Consider the following 20,236-nt stretch of genomic DNA (forward strand, 5'->3'; position numbering starts at 1 on the left):
AGCTGAAAATAAGAGGCAACAGCAGCCAAAAGCTCAATTCCACTCTCTCTCACACTCCAATCCCAGCAACAGGTCCTCCCTCTCCCTCTGTCTACTGGGACTGAAAAGCATGAGGCAGAGAGCTGTGCCTTATATAACAAATGCTTACACAGAGCAGAACAAGAGGTCTGTGTTTGGCAGACAGACCTGCCTAACTGGGTTTGGAGGGATGAGATTGGTGTTCCCGGCTACAGAAGGCCCAGCTCCTCAGCCCCCCCTGCTCCTCGCTGTATAAGGCCGTATGGAAGCTCTCCAATTGGCAAGAAGAGCTGCCAATCAAGGTTATGTGGGCTAAGATTGTGGTTTCCAATAGCAACAAAAGGTTTGCAGACATTCCAGGCCTATGTTGCCTAGGGAATTAATGGATTGGCACCAGCAAATCGTTCATGAATCGGGCCAAAAAGTCACAAATTTCATGAAAACCACGACCCCACAAAATGCGTTTCACGAAACACGAATCAGCCTGATTCATCAGAAAATTTGATAAGTATTTTGATTCTTGCCCATGTCTAGTTATAAGCCAGGCTTTTAAAACTCTTGTGATGAATCTTTGGCGTTTCCACAGCCATAGGAATCTCACAGTATAAGTGTAACCTTGTAGAAATTCTAATTCTTTATACAGCTTTGCCCTGAAATGAGGCTCTGAGGCAGGTACTGTCTCCTCTTTAAAGTATTTGCTAAAATTACCCTACTTTCTCCTAAAGCCATGCTATGAAGCAACACAGTCTCCTAAGAAAGGATCCCTCATCTTCTTTTCTGGAATCTATTTGACTCAAACTGATGGATTCATCACATTCCCCCCTCCCACATTCCCCCCTCTTCCAGCACGGGTCCAACTGATCTGCACATTACCAAGCAGGAATAAAGGGGATTCGAGTTTGATAGAAGGGGGCTAGACCTTTGCCCATTTGTAACACCCATTACTTGCAATTAAATGTGAGGAAGAAAGACAACAAATGGAGGGGAAGGATGCATAGATGGGTATAAACAGGGGGAAAGATAATATTTTCATTTAGCTACATGTTCCTGGGCTTGGTTTTAATGTGGGATGGTAAGGGATGAGCCAAAGCCTGTATGGATAACTCTAATATAACTTCCAACTTTTTGAATGAACTCTTGACTGTCTCTGTCCTTATTGATTTGTATAGCTTATATTTCTACATTTTTTAATAAAATGATACCTTTAATAATTAGGATGGTATTGCAAACAACCTTGTTCGGGTGATTCAGGAAGAAAAGCTAGAATTCATGGGAGACAAAGGAAATTTTTTGAATGTATTTTGGTTTTGACTTTTGTGGACTGGCCAAGCCAAGCCACTTTTTATACGAATAAAGCAGCTATCTGCTACTTCAGCTGTAGGAATAGCAGAAATAAGAAATTATAAAGAAATACCTTTGACTCAAAGAGTTGAATTGAATCCTGCATGTAACTTTTAAGTGGGCAGGGGGTTATATCAATATTAGTATAACTTCGATGGTAGGAAACAACTGAAAGGTGAATCGCTATCATTTTTAATTGCAGGGTAAACTTGGTGTTCCAGGATTACCAGGATATCCAGGAAGGCAAGGACCAAAGGTAAAGGCAAACTGTACAGCAGTGAAGAAGAGTAGATAAGCAAAGAACAGTGTGTTAGTTCTTTATGTAACTTGGAAAACAATTCACTGCAAATGCTGAATTTCCACAAGTGGTTGTATAGTATCTTTAATATTATATACATTTTCATGATAATTCTTCCATGGAAAGCTAGTCTAATAACTTACCTGTTTCACTTTTGACATCTTCATCATGATGATTATATTGACATCCAGTAGAGCTATGGCTCTGGGGTTTGGCAATTTCCCTATGGCATCATACTATTTACAGTAGACTGTGTAAGGATATAATAACTTGGTCTCAAGAGTTCTAAATATCACAATATCAAATAATTTTTTGGAAATGTGACAATCATTTTCCATGTGTAAGCATTTTCCACTTAAGATTCAGCTCTGCTATGATGTGATCTTATATTATTCAACCAAAGAGAATGTTGACATTTGACTTTGGCGCAGTTTTCTGGGAAATTTTCCTGTACAAGCCCATCGGAGTAAATGAAAGTATCTAAACTCTTAATGTAAAATATTTGTAAAGTCCTTGGTTAAGAGAAGCATTTGTCAACATTAATAGAAGTTAATAGTGCCAGTGATAGGGGAGCTAGGTGCAGGGGTTTTCTCCAAAGAGAAGAGGGGATGTGGTAAGGAAACATGAGTCTTCAGTACTAACTCCTGATTTGTTGACTATAATTTGATTGATTTAAATGGAGACTGCATTACATCAGCATCAACACAACTTATGGTAAAACAAGGTTAAAGTTATGGTAAAACATACCCTGTTGCTCATGTCTAGAGCAGCTAATATGTGTGTATTTGCATGTGTATGCTAATTTATACAGCATAATTTATCACTGTTCGTTTATTCTACGATAATATTTTAAACAGAAAACAGAGCAATTCTTTATTCCTGTTTAATGTTTGGAGGGAACATTTATTTTACATGTATTTTTAAAATTACACCTAGGTGAACTCCAAGGGGTTTTTTTTTCCAATAAAGATGCTGGGTTAATGTGATATACTATTTACTGCTAAGAAAGTATTCATCAAGAATATTCATCTTCAGAAGTAGGTCTTTCATGCACCTGCCTTTTAACCTAAATGCCTGAGATTTCAGTCTTCTTTTTTGTCTGTCAATGCCCCAGAACCCTCTTCAGAAATTTCTTAAGATCAAAGACATCTTACATTATTCAAAAGTTTGAACAAAAAAGGGTGTATACTTCAAAGGAAATCTGTGGATTTCTTTTTTTTTCCAATAGAGATGTCAGTATGAATTTTATTAAGCTAAATCTTCATTATGTTAAAAGTGAAATGAGTTTGCAAGCTCTGTTCATGGCTTGATATTTCCAAGAGTTTTAAATAGCTACCAGCATTAAAATATATTGACAGCTTAAGGGCTTCATGTGATGAAGGGCCTAATATGGCCATATTTCATGTATGGGCATCCTGTACCTCTGTATCAGGTGGTCTTGATGCCTGAGCAGAGTTAATATAACATAGTAACAGCCCCGTGCTTCCCTAGTAGTATAATGAAAAGCATAGGAATTGCAATAGAAATGAAAATTAATAGAGCAACATAGAGTCTCACTTCCACTGTGTCTCCAGTAATTCTACTATCAGTTACCAATTATGATGCAGTTGTTCCCACACATGCAGCAAAGGTCAGCATGCCTCGATAATGGCTTGGAATACAGTTAGCAACCTCACCCCCTCACCCCCCCCACACACACACAATGTATACAGATGAACATATGAAGCTGCCTTATACCAAGTCAGACTGTTGGTCTGTTGAGGCCAGTATTTACACTGACTGGCAGGAGATCTCAAGGGTTAGCTAAGGGTCTTTCATATTGCCTATCGACATCTTTTTAACTGGGAATGCCAGGGACTGAACCCAAGATCTTCTGCATGTGAAATGGATGCTATAGTACTGAGCCACAGCCCTCCCCAGCCGCAGCCCTCTACTATATACTGTCTATGCCAGAAAGAACCTACAGTGCTTCCCCATCAGAGCTACTCTGGCCTAGTGATTAGTGATGTATAGATACAAACACACACACACATATATATGGGTGGGGAGGTCTGCAGTCACATTGTGCTACAAAAGATCAACACAGACTGGAATAGTATACTACAAGAATAAGGATACAAGAGGCAATATCAGGTAAAAGTAGTCCCCTGTGCAAGCACCAAGTCATTACTGTCCCATGTGGGGGACGTCACATCACAACGTTTTCTTAGTACACTTTTTACGGGGTGGTTTCCCCAGTCGTCCACACTTTACCCCCAGGAAAGAGAGTACTCATTTTACCTATCTCGGAAGGATGGAAGGCTGAATCAACCTTGAGCTGGCTATCTAAACCCGGCTTCCGCCAGGATCGAACTCAGGTCGTGAGCAAAGCTTGGGCTGCAGTACTGCCGCTTACCACTCAGAACTACATGTAACATTTAGTTTCACACTGAGAACAAGCAGTTACTTCTAGCAAGTGCCCGATTTGCCCACAGCTCAAGGATATTTGAAGGACCCACTAAGCTGAGTCCACACAATTCTTAATCCACACTTTTCTGGTGTCCGGGTGTTCAGGAGGAGAGTGGGAAGGGTAGATTAAAGATCAGAAAAGCGAATGAGTAGTGAGTTCTGGCTGGAGGGGGGAGGTTTTTTTTCCCATTGTGAGGTGAGTACATTTCTAGAAAGTTCTTTATAAATGAGAACATTTAGGATTTGGAATGATCTTTCAAAGTAAGTGAGATTCCTCCCTTTGGCTTGCTATTCCCAAGAAGGGTTACAGTTTAGTAAATGCTTCACATTCAGAAGGTCCCAAGATCCCTGGCATGTTCTGTTAAATGCATCTCAGGTAGCAGGGCTAAGAAAGATCCAGTTCTCAGTCTTGGTGGACAGTACTAAGTTAGAGAGAAAAATAGTCTTACTTAGTATAAAGCAGCTTTCTTTTCTTTCCTTTTCACCTATCCTGTGGACTTTATTTCTGTTTTCTTCTTTAATGTGCAGCTAGTTGGTGTAAACATCTTTCTAGGGGGTACCTGCTTCTGTCTGCTGCTATCTACAGTGTTATCTAGAGCAGTGTTTCTCAACCTTTTTCTGACTGTGGCCCCCTTCCAACCTCGTTTCCTTCCTGTGGCCCCCCTGTCCTACCAGTATAAAGGTAGCTATTTTATATGCCAATAAATTGCGTTTTTTCTTCCTTATATGGAATACCCCTGCTCTTTAGCTCCCCCTGGTGGACTCAGGGTTACACTTGCATGAAGAAACCCCACACACTGTCTTTTCTGTTTTCTTTTCTCGGTCACTTCTCTGTTTTCTTCACTTCTCACTTCCCTCTGTGGCCCCCTAGTCTCGTGCCGTGGCCCCCCATTTATGCAGTTTTTACCTGTGCTCCCCTTGGAATATTCTGGGGCCCCCTGGGGGGGCCATATGGCCGCAGGTTGAGAACCACTGGTCTAGAGTATGCTGATTATTTTAGATGGGCCTTGAGTCCATCCCTCTTTAATGATTCTGTAAATTAATTTGACTTATGATGGCTTTATTTTTCAAGAAAAAAAATTAAAGATAATTGTTAACATTTTTAATGCATTCCGGACTTGAAGCATTATGGTAAGCTACTGAAAGAAGTAAAGAAAAGTAATTTTTTTCTTTAGAATAGTTACAGTATATCATCTGAATGTGAATTCTCCAGTCCTAATCATAACTGCCATGTTGTTTTAATGTTGTGTTGTCATTCCAGACATTTTTTTTCAAGCATAACTGTCAGTAAAACCCAAAGAGTATGTTGTATTTGGTTGGGTAGTCCATCCAAACAGCATCATGACATTCAGTTACAATCCATAGTAGTTAAATTGTGATATAAAGTATCTGTCATATTTTTGCCATTCAAAGAAAAGGCTTTACTTAAATTATATGATATTTGTATTTTTTTCTATAGGGATCCACTGGTTTCCCTGGATTCCCAGGAGCCAACGGAGAGAAAGGTGCAAGGGTATGATACCATATTTCCTCATATTGTGCTTTTAAACATGTGGAACTCATTGCTAAGTAAATACTAGAACTGTGAATGTATTTGTTTATGATTTTACAAATGTTTGCAAATATTAAACAATGGCCAAAATTCATTAAGAGTAAAAAGGCAGTTGCTAAAGGAGACAGAGTAATAATTTTTCACATTGCGAATTCAGTTACACATTTTGATTGTAGCCGAAAACTCCCCAAAGCTCTGCTGTCTGCACACAGAGCTCCATCTTAGCAGGGATGTCCCATTCATCTAATCATTCCATGCACATAATGGGAATGCAAATGGGGGGGGGGAAACATTTGCCCAGTGTATACATGCAGATGTATCACTTGATTTTTTTCTGTGTTAACATTTTTATCCATGTAGAAATGAATTAATGTACAAAGGTGAGGTGATGTTATGTCCACGGACCCAATCTCTTAAAGGACCATCTCCCTTGATAGAACCCATCCTCCTATTGCACTCCTCACAGCAGGGTCCCTTAACAGTCCTCTCTGTATTCTGTTGCTGCCTCCCTGCTCTAAGAACAACCTCTTGGAAGATGTGAGGCAGGCACCTACCCTTGTGGTCTTCCACTGATGCTGTAAGACAGATCTATTGAAAAGAGTGTATGGTGCAATGCATTGGCTCAGGCTTTAATTACCTGACTTTAATTATGTGTTTTAATTAATTTAATAGATTATTATTTTTGTACTGTATCCATTCTTGTCAACTGCCACCAATCCTGATTGTGGTGGAAGAAAGGTGGGATATATAAACATTCCGAATAAATAAATAAACGCCCTTTACATGTTTAGGGCTCTGTGTGAATGCAGTCTGTGCAAGTTTGCCAAACTGAAGGCATAGATCTTGCAAACATAGCATTTGGATGCATGCAAGTAGCCTCTGGGCAGAGAGGACCCTTGAATGCATCGAAGTGGGGGCAGGATCATTCCATTTTAACATGAATGAAATCATAAACAAGGCTGATGGCCAGCAACTTAAAATCATTGCAAATCATTGCAAAAATGAATGGTGTGTTGTATCTCTGACCCATTCATACATCCAAGTGATGCTTCAACCATCAAGTGATTAACAGGAATATACGAACCAGCTCAGCAACTGGCAACACATTGAGCTTGGAAAGTTATTAGCACTTCAGGCAGCAAAGTTGTGCTGCATTTTTTGTGCCACTATAACAATTGGATCCTGACTGTTATAATAGCCATTAGGCTTGAACATTGCTGTGGGGTATTACAGACCGACCCAGTTGAAAGAACAAGGGAATAATTCCATTATTAACATGAGGATCTGTGGAAATGATATTTGATACATTGTAACATGAGGGACTGTGTAAATGAATTTTTGTAACTACATGGATGAATTGTTGTAACCTTATGTGTATTGTTGATTATTTAGTGATTATTATATAAGTTTGATTTAATTATATTGGTATAGAAATTGAGTTACACCTGGTAGTGTTTTGTTGGGTTCCCTGGGCATTCCCCTCCTTAGTTTTGAACACAAGGAATACAACACATTTTATTTGAGTGCAATCTGTGAGCTTCTCATATAAGTTACTGTGCTTTTGGAAAGGCAAGAAAAGATGTTTTTAAAAAGAAAGAACGATAAAGAGAAAGAAAATTCTGATAATGCACCTGACCAGAATCACTTACTGGGAATCATACTGGGTTGGTATCACCTTTTCACGAAGGAATCTAATACTGAGAAGTTGTACGAAAGTGTACAGGGAAAAAACGCTGACAGTTCTTCCTAGCTAGCCTACAGTTTACCTTTGGGAATTTCTCTTTGAATCTTCTATGCATTCTAATTTACTGGCACTCTTTTCATTTGGGAAAAAAAAAGTCAGGGGTTCTGGGGTTGAAGAAGCAAAAAAAATATACAGTGAGCATGCTGAAGAAATACATATTTAAATGGATAAGAAAGTCAAGACACAGCTGCTTTGTTTATTTGAAGCAAGGAGGTGGAATCTGTAATGCAGAGTCTGCCAGTTTGAGAAGGTCACTGCATCACTATCGAGAAAGCTCAGCTGGATTTAGCTGACCACTCGTGGTAGAAATGTGATGAAGTTATCAGAAGGGAGAGGATGGCTTGAAAATTGTGGATGATAACAGCTTAGTGTATCATTAAGTAAAATTGAAGTAATGTATATCATTACTCTGCCTACCAATCCGTTTCGCTTAACACAAAAGCAGGAGCACAGATTCTCACCACTTTAAATGTGAAATTGATGGCAGATGGTTGCATTTCCACCCTTGCAAGATTCTTTATTGTGTATTTTTTTCCTCCAGGAATTGTATTAAGTGAATTGAAGGCACATTATTTTTTACAATCTGCTAGGAGTGCACAGGGAGGTTAAGACCAAGCAGTACTTGAACTCTGGGGAGAAATGGAAGTTAGATACTTTTTTTTAAACAATAAACCAGTGGTTTTAATAAATAAGTATACATAGTTAAGCAGCAATCCCGCCAACTGTAAGATGTATTTAGGATCCATCAAAATAACTTCGGGTTAGGTAGCCATGTTGGTCTGCAGTAGAACAGCAGGATTTGACTCCCGTGGTACCTTAGAGACGAACAAGATTTTCAGCATATAAACTTTCCAGAGTCAAAGCTCCCTTCTGCAGATACAAAACATCTCATATCTGTCTCATATCTGAAGAAGAGAGCTTTGATTTTCGAAAGCTTAAACCCTGAAAAATTTGTTGGTCTCTTAAGGTGGCACTGGACTCAAATCCTGCTATTAAAATAAATGTAAATTAAGCATGCTGCTTGGCTGTGAGGTGAAGATACAGCAGTTTTGGAATATACATGGAAGCTCTACTAGAAAATCAAAGCACTGGCTAACCACATTCTGAACTCCCTCACTGCTTGTGCAGAACATTCCCTGATCCTGACTAGAACGGGGATCTCCTGTCCCCAGGGAGGTATATGAATCCTTCAAAGATATAGTGGCTCAGATCTCACCACCTCTCTCCTATTGTGGCCCAAAATGTCTCCGTGCTGCTTCTGGGGATTGGGGGAGTCCTGGAACAACCTGAGCATGAAGTCAAAGGTCTGCTCACAAAGATCCAGCCACATAATTTTTAGATGTGTTGCATTATGGGTTGTTTTATGATAAGATTATAAAATTATTCAAAATTAAGAGAAGCTCAGAAGCTTCTGCTTTTCAGCATGCCTGGAAATCTCCTAGCTGCAGTTAGACGGGGGAAAGTGTCCGCCTCCAACACCACATTACTTTCATGACATGACAAAGTCCCAATTTGTTCACAACCCACACTACTGTCGGGACAGAATATGAGGAAATAGAAGGGGTTCCAGTTGGCAAAGGTGTCTCCCTGCCTGTTCAATCTCTATGCAGAGTATATCATAAGGAAAACCAGATTCGGTCTAGAAGCAGGTGGAGTGAAAATTGATGGAAGGAACATTAACCATTTGAGATATGCAAATGACACCATGTTACTGGCAGAAAATAGTGAAGATTTAAAACGACTACTGATGAAGGTTAAAGGAGAAAGTGCCAAAGCAGGATTATAACTGAACATCAAGAAGACAAAAGGTAACAACTACTGAAGAATTACACAATTTTAAAGTTGACAGTTGTTCAGGATTTTCTATTCCTTGGTTCAATCATTAACCAAAAGGGAGACTGCAATGAAGAAATCAGAAGACTGAGCAGCTGTGAGGGAGCTAGAAAAGTTCCTTAAAGGTAAGGATGTCTTTCTGGGAACCAAGATCAAGATAATCCAAACTATGGTATTCCCCATTACTATGTATGGATGTGAAAGTTGGACGGTGAAGAAAGCTGACAGGAAGAAAATTGATTCATTTGAAATGTGGTGCTGGAGGACCAAAAAAGACAGATAAATTGGTACTCGATCAGATCAAGCCTGAATTCTTCCTAGAAGCTACAATGACAAAACAGGCTATCGTACTTTCGTCACATCATGAGAAGACAAGATTATCTGGCAAAGTCAACAATGCTAGGAAAAGTGGAAGGCAGTAGAAAACGAAGACGACCTAAAACAAGATGGCTTGACTCAATAAAAGAAGCCACATCCTCCAGTTTGCAGGATCTGAGCAAGTCTGTTAATGATAGGACGTTTTGGAGGTCTTTCATTCATAGGGTCGCCATAGGTCAGAGGCGACTTGATAACACATAACACGCACAGATTGTATAGGGCTATTACAGATATAATGGTGCTAGTGTGTTTATTTGTGATAAAAAGTTGTCAGCATACACTAAGATTATATTTTACAAATTGTGTGTGTATACAGATAGAGAGGACGCTAGAAGACTTTCAGATTTCCCTTGTGATTGTTGTTTCCGTTCTCTTTACTCTTAGCTTCTAAATCAGCTCTCTATTTTTTTAAAAAAAAAACTAGCAGTGTCTGATCTTAAATAACATGGTTTGCTTACTCCACGCACTCAAGATTTCACAGACTTGGTTAAAAGGCACTGCTCAGAAAAGACATTAATGGATAATGTGGGGAAAGATGCTTTGAAGCTTGTCTCTGTCTCAGTGAATTCAGGGCTAGGACAAGACTTCAATAACTTTCACCCTACTATCAACCTTAGCCTGGACCACTCTACACAACAGGTACACTTCCTGGACACCACTGTACAACTACATAATGGACGAATAAATACCACCTTATACCGGAAACCAACAGACCGATACTCATATCTACATGCCTCCAGCTACCACCCTAAACATACCACTCGGTCTATTGTCTACAGCCAAGCCTTACGTTACAACCGTATCTGCTCCAGTGCTCTCAACCAAGACTCACACTTAAGAGATTTACAACAAGCATTTTTGGGACTACAGTACCCACCAAATGAAGTGAAGAAACAAATCAACAGGGCCAGACTAGTACCCAGAAACAGCCTACTCCAGGACAAACCTAAAGGAACTAACAACAGAACACCACTGGTTGTCACCTATAGCTCCCAGCTCAAACCCATCCAACGTATCATCAGTGAGCTACAACCCATCCTGGAAAATGATACCTCTCTCTCAGAAGCCCTGGGTGGAAGACCTTTCCTTGCCTACAGACAGCCCCCCAATCTTAAACGACTTCTCACTTACAATCATGAATCAGCCAGCAGAATCACCAGCACAGGTACCAGGCCCTGCAACAGACCCAGATGCCAGCTCTGCCCCTATATCTACCCAGGGAATACAATTACAGGACCCAATGGCATCAACTACACTGTCTCTGGCTCTTACAGCTGCTCATCCTCCAATCTGATATATGCCCTCATGTGCCAACAATGTCCTTCTGCTCTGTACATTGGACAAACCAGCCAACCTCTACGCAAAAGAATAAATGGACACAAATCTGACATTAGAAATGGAAACGTCCAGAAACCAGTGGGAGAACACTTCAATCTACCAGGACATTCCATCAAAGACTTAAAGGTCACTGTAGTTCAACAGAAACCTTTCAAAAACAAAATCCAACGGGAGGCTGCTGAACTGGAATTCATATGCAAATGTGACTCTGTCAAGCTGGGACTGAATAGGGACTATGAATGGTTATCACATTACCACAGGTAACAGATTTCCTTTACAGAGGTGGGGTCTGGGGGAGCTCAGTGGCACCTGGTGTGGGCTTTCAGGAACCACAGATCTCTTTGTCAGATGCATCTGGCAGGGAGAGCTGTGGTTGTCGAAGGCCCATACTACATTGGAATTGGATGGTCTAGCTGTTTGGCTGCTACAAACTAACAGGGCAAACTCCTTTGAAGCCAACTGATACACACACCAAAAGGAGATGTTTACATATACTAGCAAAGGAATGTTTTGATTGCTCCCTCCCCCTCCCCCCCTAATTGCCGCCTCTCTTCTCTCTCCTGCTCTTCTGTATTTGGCCAGTATCTGTATCAGGCATCTGACGAAGAGAACTTGATTCTCGAAAGCTTATGCTACAATAAAATTGGTTAGTCTTAAAGGTGCTACTGGACTCTTTTTGATTTTGCTACCACAGACTAACACGGCTAACTCCTCTGCATCTAGGGCTAGGACAGAATTCCTGCACAGAATTCTTTTATAATTGAGGAGTGCTAGAAACACAAGCAGGAAGCACGGGGTAAAAATGAGGTTGCCAACTACAGCTTGGAGTCATATCAAGATTGGGACTGGATATTTGGGGACGGTGCCTGGGGAAGGTAAGAGTTTAGAGAGAGAAGGGAGCTCAGCAAGGATGTGATACCAGCTTCTCTCCTCAGAAGCTGAAATTTCCTCCAGGGAAACTGATCCCTGTAGTCTAGAGATGTAATTTCAGGAGAACTCCAGGTCCCACCTGGAGGTTTGCAACCATAGGTACAATCCACAGAAAATTCTTCTATGCAGGGCCCATTGTACACCCTCCAGAATTTCACGTACAAAAATAGGGATATGTATGGAGCATCTCCATTTTCATGAAGTTGCTGCATGTGGCTCCTACACTGTCAGCTATTGCTTCTGATGCTATATTCATCTACTCTGCAAATGCCTGCTTTTCTCGAAACTGAAAGTTAGAAGAGTGTTCCTTCTTTTGGCGAAAAATCCCACAATAGGTTATTAGTAGTTCAGCAAGATTAACAGTGCAGTCCTATGGAGAGTTACTTCAGTCTATGCCCATTGACTTCAATGGGCTTAGACTGGAGTAACTCTTCATAGGATTGCACTGTTAGAGTGTTGGACTATGATCTAGGACACTCAAGTTCAAATACTGTGCTCTCTTTGCCATAAGGGTCAGTGGGCCAGGCACTCTCAGTCTAACCTACGTTACAAGATAGTTGTGAACATTTTGGCAAAAAAAAAAAATGGAAGAGAGGGATGTACACCCCATGACCTATTTGTTGGAAGGGAGAGATTAAAATGTGACCAATATAAGTGTATCACTCTTGTTCTCTCAACTGTTCCCAAATAAAAAACAAAAAGCACCATAACATCAAATGGAACATAGAGAAAACATTCCTGTTTACCCACAGAAGCTGTTATTATCCCTCCTATATGCAACCACAATACTGATGGGGATACAGCCTCATAACCAGGCTGTAAACTAAAATGTAAGGCTCTTCCAGGTCTATGCACCCCCATCCTCTGAAGCAAAAAAGAAAAATCCTGCAACTTTTTTCCAGGGTCCCCTGCAGACTTGTAGCCATGGTTTTCCCAGGATAAGCCTGTGCACACTATAGGCATGAGGGACGCTCCTAGTGGATGTACATTTTCTGAAAATTTTGTGGATGAGAACAGGGAAACTCCGGGGAGTGGGACTATGGATGAAATACGGCACCTTAGCAGCATGATATGATAGGCAATGGTAAGGGCAACACAAGCCAGACTCTTATGTGTCATACAACCAGAATGTAGAAACTAAAACTGAATGCAAGCAGATGAGTCCAGTTATCAAAGTCTTGAGACAAGTCAAAGATACAAAATTTGCACTATGTGTAGAAGGCACTTTTTGCATTTTACAGTTGAAGAATACCGAGGCACAGCAATAAGTGACTAGTCCAAGATCAATTGCTGAATCTATGCAATAGAATTCTTAAGTGGAATTACCAGTTCAGTAATCATCGAAAGTTTCTCAGAGCTTACACAGAGTTGCTCATCCCTGAATATTTACAGCTTCTCCCTGTCTCCACACTTGTAGAATTAAAAAGCAGGGTTTAGAGACTTGATGACATACCTACATGTGGTATTTTGCCCCTCTATGAGACCTATATTATACTGCCTCCTTGCCTGCTTTAGTATTCCCTTAGATTTTTGCTGCCGCCCAAAGCTCTCACCCATCCAGCCCCCACAAAAATATTTATATGGCAAAACATTACGATATACCTGTCTGTTTAAAAATTAAATATTGACCTCACATTGCCAGCACCCAGCAAATGCATACATCTCCTTCCCTTCCAAGAACAATCCATTTCCATAAGACCATTTCTAATACCACAGCTGAGTCTTTGGTCATGGAAAGAAAAGTAAGTCAGAACATGTCCAGAGAGCTTTTTTCTAATCATTAAATTATTGGAGCCTCTTCTTTCTTCACAGAATTCAGGAGAGAGTAGTATCTGAGTGTAGAGATGGGATGTTCAAGTATCAAGGCTGAACCTATAATTCTTCCCATCCCCTCACAGAGAAACCCATACCTGGTTCTCCCCCCCCCCCCCCCTTCACTTGTCCTAGTTAACATTGTTTTTTTTATTCATTATTAGCACAGCGGAAGAAAGTGCATTTTCATTAATTTATCAATAAATCAAGGAATAGAGAGCCAGAATCTGCATTTTATCATGTCTTCGATACTTCCAAATTTCCATTGCCATTCCAGCTCACTTTTGCCCAGTCTCTGTAGTTGGGAGAAATGGAAAGAGCTAGCTAGGCTTTTCTCCTCTCACCTGGCTGGTAGGGGGAAAAAAGTGTGGGAACACTGCAGTGGGAGCAAAGTGCTCTCCCACACATTCTGGAACACCCCCTCATCGTTCGAGGAATGATGTCATTCCCAGCATGCTGCAGAAACAATGGGCTGCACGAGGAGCAAATTGAGTAATAATTGCCCCCCCCTTTTAGTTTTTGGGGTCAATTTTTACTCAGTCAGCTCCTGCCATGACCCATTACTCCCTCATTGTGCCAGGAATGATGTCATTCCTGGTGCCTTGCAAGGTGAGTGCCTCCCCCGGCACAACTCGCCCCTGCAACCCTCCCCACCCCCATCTCTTGCTTTCTACTTTAGGGGACTTGGCAACCCTAGAGCTAGCCAAAAATAAAACATCGAATAAAGCAACAACAACAACCTTTTATGGCAATTTTGCTTTAGTAAGCACTTACAAAGATATGTGATCCACTGTATAGGTGTGTGTGTTTGTGTGTTTGTTGGTGCAGGTATACTAAAATACAGGTTTAAGAGCAGATTCTTTGCACTCTGAAACTGTGAGTTTCAGCTGCCATACATATAACACAATGAAGAATAAAATGAAATGGAGCATTCACTTTAAAATCTGGATTGTTAGAACATAAACATTTTAATGGAGCAGGAGAAGCTGGGGCAGTTGCAAGGAAGGAGGGATGTTCTTGCCTTGGAATGAACGGTCTCGTTGGAATGCTTGTTGACAGCAGTACAATACTTGGGCATCTTGGTGAGGGGAAGGAACACTCTAATCACTCCTATAGGGTGCTTGCACATGCTGTTCGACTTGCGTGACGTTGAATTGGACTATATCCAAAGTAATTTCTGAAACACAGAAGTACATCATAACAAGGTACAACTGAATAATATGGAGGAAAAGGAAACAAGAAATAAATGTTCTTGACTTATAGCAGAACCTGCTGTAAATTAGCATTGATTGGAATTGGAAAGTTTCTATCTGGAGAGTGTGACTAGGACTATTATGTGCATAGAGGAGGCCAGGATGAAGGGAAACCGAAACGAGCAACTCTAAGCTGGCGGGCTCATTGCCACCTACCTGGAGATCCAGAGGGATCCTATCAGGCTCTTCTGACATTGCTGTGTTTGAACACTTACCTTATACTGACCATCCTATTGGCATCACCACACATTTGGAGCGTGAGGACATGAGGAAGAATCATTCCAAGAACTGTCATTACTCCAGCAAATTTGTATAGGAAGTTATAGAATTATCATTGTCTCTTTGCAGCTATTATGGGACATATGTGTGTATTTATGTAATTGTATATGTACACATTGTAAATATTTGACTGATTGTATATCTTTTATTCACATGGTGAGCAAGACACGAATAATAAGATTTTGAGTAAATAATTTATTGATTTATTGGGTTCCTAGGTCATCTTGCCCTTGGTGGTAATACTCCTTCTACCTGACAGCAGTTCTCCCTACAAATCCTCCAGTCTATTACAGTAACATGTTTGGCTTACAACTTGTAGTTCTGCCTTTTAAGAAAAGAGACACATAGTTTGAGAAACCTTATTAAATGCAAAGCAAGTAGTCAAATGTGTTGAATTGCTTTTGATCCAAGTAGAGATCCATTCTGCCCTTTTGAAGCCACAAAACCACCTTCTCAACTTAAACTCCAAGATTAATTTGTTTGAACTGTCTTTGGCAGGGCTTGCATGGCAAACCAGGCCCACGGGGACAGCGAGGACCAACAGTATGTACTTTGTATTCTTCTCTTCTTCCCTCAGTGTTATTTCATGCATTTCCATATTAATTATTCTCTTTGCAATGTTTGAAGAGTTGAGCTTTATATTCTGTTGCAATACAATACACAATTTAAAAATTCATTATATATCTTTCACACTCAATAGGGACCTCGTGGATCAAGAGGCCCAAGAGGCCCAACTGGAAAACCTGGCCCAAAGGTAATTTTACAGAATCTACAAACCAATTTTACAGCCAGCTATCCCTCTTAATGCAAATCTACATTTCCTCTTTGAATAAATTGTTTGCTTCTTTTACAGGGCACTTCAGGCAACGATGGACCACCTGGCCCACCAGGTGAAAGGGTATGCTTTTTATTACTTTTTGTTTTGTTTTTTGGATATCAGTATCTTCCTTGTATATTCAAATATACCAACTGTATATATCCTATGCAAAAATTGCTCTTTTTAAATTTCTGAGCGTCTCTTGATTGTGAATACTTACATATTTTGACTTGTTTGATCATCTCAGCTTTTCAGCATACCAAATTACATTTTCTTCCTGCATTTATTTTTATTTATTGCATTGCTTTTCGTTGTTTAAATTACCACGTCTTAGTTCTTGGAGCAGTTAATTTAAAAACACGAACAATGACCATAAAGCCATAGTTAGGCATTTCTGTTCACTACACAATACTAAATAGAATGTGGTGCTTATTGTTAAAATGCATGTGATTGCCAGTCTACTAAATACAACCTATCATATACTAAATAATACCTTGAAAAAAATCACTGTAAAAGCAGATTGTGACTTCCAAGAAGAAGGCAATAGGAGCTGGGCTTTATTCACATGTTCTTCCAATGGCATCAGTTTTGCACGTAAAGTTTTTTTCTGGCGTCACTGAGTGTGCCCCATCACATAATATCAGCATCTACAATCCTAAGAAAGGTCAGTATTGTTGTGGGACATTTCATATTCTAAAGGTAGCAAACTCGTAGTATGATCCCACCAGAAGTGTGTACCTCCTGATGCGAAAAGTGGTTTTCACAAATGGGCATTTTCCTCAGTCAGATCCAGAATGAATCTACTGGATGTCCAGAAGTTGAGCCAATTCTCCTAGATCACTTCTGGGTCTGCAATGCAGCAGTCCTCTCTAGGCTCCAATAGACTTCTAATGATGCTGTTGCCAACTACACTCTTCCCAGGTAGAGTGAAGCCTGCCTTCTAATTTCTTCATCCAGAAGTACAAAGGTTCCAGTCCAAAATGAGAAGCGTGACACTAATCTGATAATATCTGGGACTGGGACATACCAATGGGAAGGACCAAGGTATTTGAGGCTTTGTTAGGTCTGCCTCTCAAATTCCACATAAAAATCTGGTTGATACAGATTTAGTCTATGCCAAACCTGTTGATAAATATTAAACCTTATTCCTGATGTGGGAACCTTGTGCTGACTGTACAACCTGTGTTGGCTTTAATTGTGGGCACCCTCTGCCATGTCAGCTTCTAGGAGATGAGATGTTCAGCATGGTTTGAAGATCCCTGAAACACAGGGGGATAATATGCCAGAGTTGGCAGTAGAATTGGCCAGAGTTGGCACTAGAATCAGGGTTCAGTTTAGGGATTTTTTTTGCCCCTCAGGATAGGAGCAAATGAACATACAAATCTAGCTATGGCTGCCTGTCATTCTTGTTCCATTCTTCTGCCTGTTCTCTGAGAAGGCTAGGGACAAAACTATCCCAAGTCTGCATTTCTTAGGTAGTGCATGTAATCTCTTACTTGAAACTTTACTGATGATAGACTTTGTCCCCCACAGCGGCATCTGTGGCTACTTATGGTGCTGCTTATTTGCTTTCAGTGGCTTTTCATAGCTGAACTAGAACAAACTCAGAGTAGCATTGTTGGTAAGGAGTCTAGCTCACTTGCTGCCATTTAAAATTATGCCATCAAAGGTTGAAACTGCTCCCCTGAAACTAACTATATCACACACACACACACCCAACTGCTTTAGTCCAGGTTGCAGCTGACAGTATCTACATAAACTAAGAAAGAGCCAATTGCAGGAGATTTCTCCATTCTGTAATTAATTTATTTCATCTACTCAAGTACTAACAAAGCAGTCTACACTTTTTTTATAAACATCTCTGTCTTATAATGAAATGTATGTGAGTTTTGCATTAGTATGCGAAGGTAAACATCAAAACCCTGATTAGAAAAATGTTTTACAAAAGGAATGCTAACACTTTGGTCTGGGAAGCTTTCAATTTATGCAGGAAAATGTGTAAGAAATCCATGGCTCCTGCTTAATAAACTACTCATCTCATTTCAACTTAGTTCATAAACATCATCTTTATGGTCCCAGAGGCAATCCCTGAGCTTTGTAATCCCTTTTCACAATGCAAGTCTTGCTGGGAGACTAGTCGAAGAGAAGAATAGTAGCTGTCAAGTGGGGGACCCGTAAGGACTTCAGGAGGTTATTTCATTTTCCCCTCTTCCACCATGTCTTCTTTCATTCCCTTGCCCCCATAGCCTCTCACCTTTCTCGTGCTTCCTTTTCTCATTCCCACCCACCTTTGTATGCCCCCTATCTTCCTCTTTCCCCCTCTCCCCAGGCAGCCTCTACCCTATGGCCCAGTTATGTGGTGCTAGCTAAAGCCAGGCCCAGTTGAATAGTACCCCTGCAAGGAGGTACTTCACTTTTCCCTATATCTCCTTCCCCACACTATTTCCTCTTTCCTTCTTCCTAGCACCTTCCATAAGCTCACCTTACCCTAAATTCTCCTCTCCTTCAAACCCAGAAAACTTACCTTTTCCCTGCCCCCCTCTTCATCTATATTTATTAATTTACTTCATTCATAAACTGCTTTTCTCCCCAATGGGGACCCAAAGGACCAGACATCATTTTCCTTTCCTCATATTATCCTCAGAACAAACCTGAGAGGTAGGTTAGGCTGAGAGTGTCTGACTGAATCAGAGTCACTCAATGAGCTTCCACAGCCGGATGGTGATTTGAACCTGGCTGTCCCACATCCTACTGTGAAATTCTAATCACTGCACTATGCAGGTTTTTAGTGGGGAAGTACGCTGTTGAACAATAGCAAGCAACCAGGCCTGGGTGAGTCATGCAAATTGTGTAGTATCAAGTTGTCTGGTGGTTGCTTCTGAGCCTGACCCAGTGAGTTCTCCCTCAAAGGCCAAAAGAGTACTGGAAAGGGCCCTGCTCACTCCCCCTGCCTTTTACTGACAGAAACCACACCCAGAATACTGTTATGGTTGCCTAGCAACAGCCACTTAGCGTATCTGATTCATAAAGCTACATGGGCTCCTTTTATCATTTACATTTTTAACCCCCCCACCCCCATATATATATATATATTTAATTTCAGATTTTTCTGCAAACTTGGGGCATTTTTCAGATGTGCAGGATTTAAGCTACCACAGATCACGGCCACTTGGCTATTAGTATACAAGATATACCTAAAATGTGTGAAGAGTATAGCCAAAAATGTTAAAGTAAAGTATGTATTTGCAACGATGTGTATCATACTTGGCTACAGTTTCCTTTTTAGTGTACACTTAGTGGCAATTTCAAGTTGTGATGCCATGTAATATGTGAAAAAATGAAATAGTTATTAGGAGACGAAGCTTTTACCCTTAATGATAAACAGTATAGAAGGCAAAAAGTTGTTTTGGTGAGATCAGTCGTTAGAAAAAGTCTAGATGGCCAGTACCTCAAAAAACACAAATATTTTAACTACTCAAAGCAATGTCTGCTATTTCTTTTTAAAAAACTGTAACTCCATATCAATCATATGGTGTTTTATTGGTGTTCATAATTACTTCCTGCTGTTGGCCTGACACATGTGAGGTGGGCTATATATATTTTAAATAAGCTATGTTTTCATAGTTGTCTCCCTCCTTCTATTTATTTCATAAAACTTTATGAAGTCTATTATCCACCTTTGAATCTCAGTGAGAAAGGTGGACTATAAATAATGTAAATAAATAAATAAATAAAAATAAAATATAAGTAAATTATGGGATTTCCTCTCTTCCATGAATCTCCACAGGGTCCCTTTCACTTATTTGTACCTGCAAATCTATAAACTCTTATTTTGATGGAGCAAAGAAACCAGGGGGGATAGGTAACTCTGATAAAAAACAAAAAAAGAAAGCCATAGAACTGAGAAACTGCATTTGATACAGAGGAAATCATGACCCGGGAAATTTTTTTTGTGGTCCCCTTAGCAGTAAGTATCCATGGAGCTGTTCAGAAAAAAACAAACCCTCCTGCCCCCAACTGACCAGCTTTCAATCCAGATATTCTGAACCCTTAGTCTAGAATCACTGAAATTAAAAAATAAGACATCACAACAATAAACCATGTGATCCTGGTTGTCCAGAACATTGCTTCCAATGATACAGCTATTTCAGAGTCCCAAATCAGTAATACATTGTCAAATAAAAGCAGAAGCCTT

At 40.3% G+C, this 20,236-nt stretch overlaps 1 protein-coding gene across 1 annotated transcript in view; it reads left to right on the forward strand.

Moving 5' to 3' along the window:
- COL11A1 (collagen type XI alpha 1 chain) overlaps positions 1 to 20,236 on the forward strand; it is a 368,205-nt gene that overhangs the window by 227,639 nt on the left and 120,330 nt on the right. The window contains exons 31-35 of the mRNA XM_054980352.1: positions 1,562 to 1,615; positions 5,565 to 5,618; positions 15,723 to 15,767; positions 15,925 to 15,978; positions 16,078 to 16,122. Coding sequence (XP_054836327.1) covers positions 1,562 to 1,615; positions 5,565 to 5,618; positions 15,723 to 15,767; positions 15,925 to 15,978; positions 16,078 to 16,122 — 252 coding nt within the window. The remainder of the gene's footprint in view (positions 1 to 1,561; positions 1,616 to 5,564; positions 5,619 to 15,722; positions 15,768 to 15,924; positions 15,979 to 16,077; positions 16,123 to 20,236) is intronic.

This window comes from Eublepharis macularius, chromosome 5 (assembly GCF_028583425.1).
Source record: "Eublepharis macularius isolate TG4126 chromosome 5, MPM_Emac_v1.0, whole genome shotgun sequence".
Lineage (NCBI taxonomy): Eukaryota > Metazoa > Chordata > Lepidosauria > Squamata > Eublepharidae > Eublepharis > Eublepharis macularius.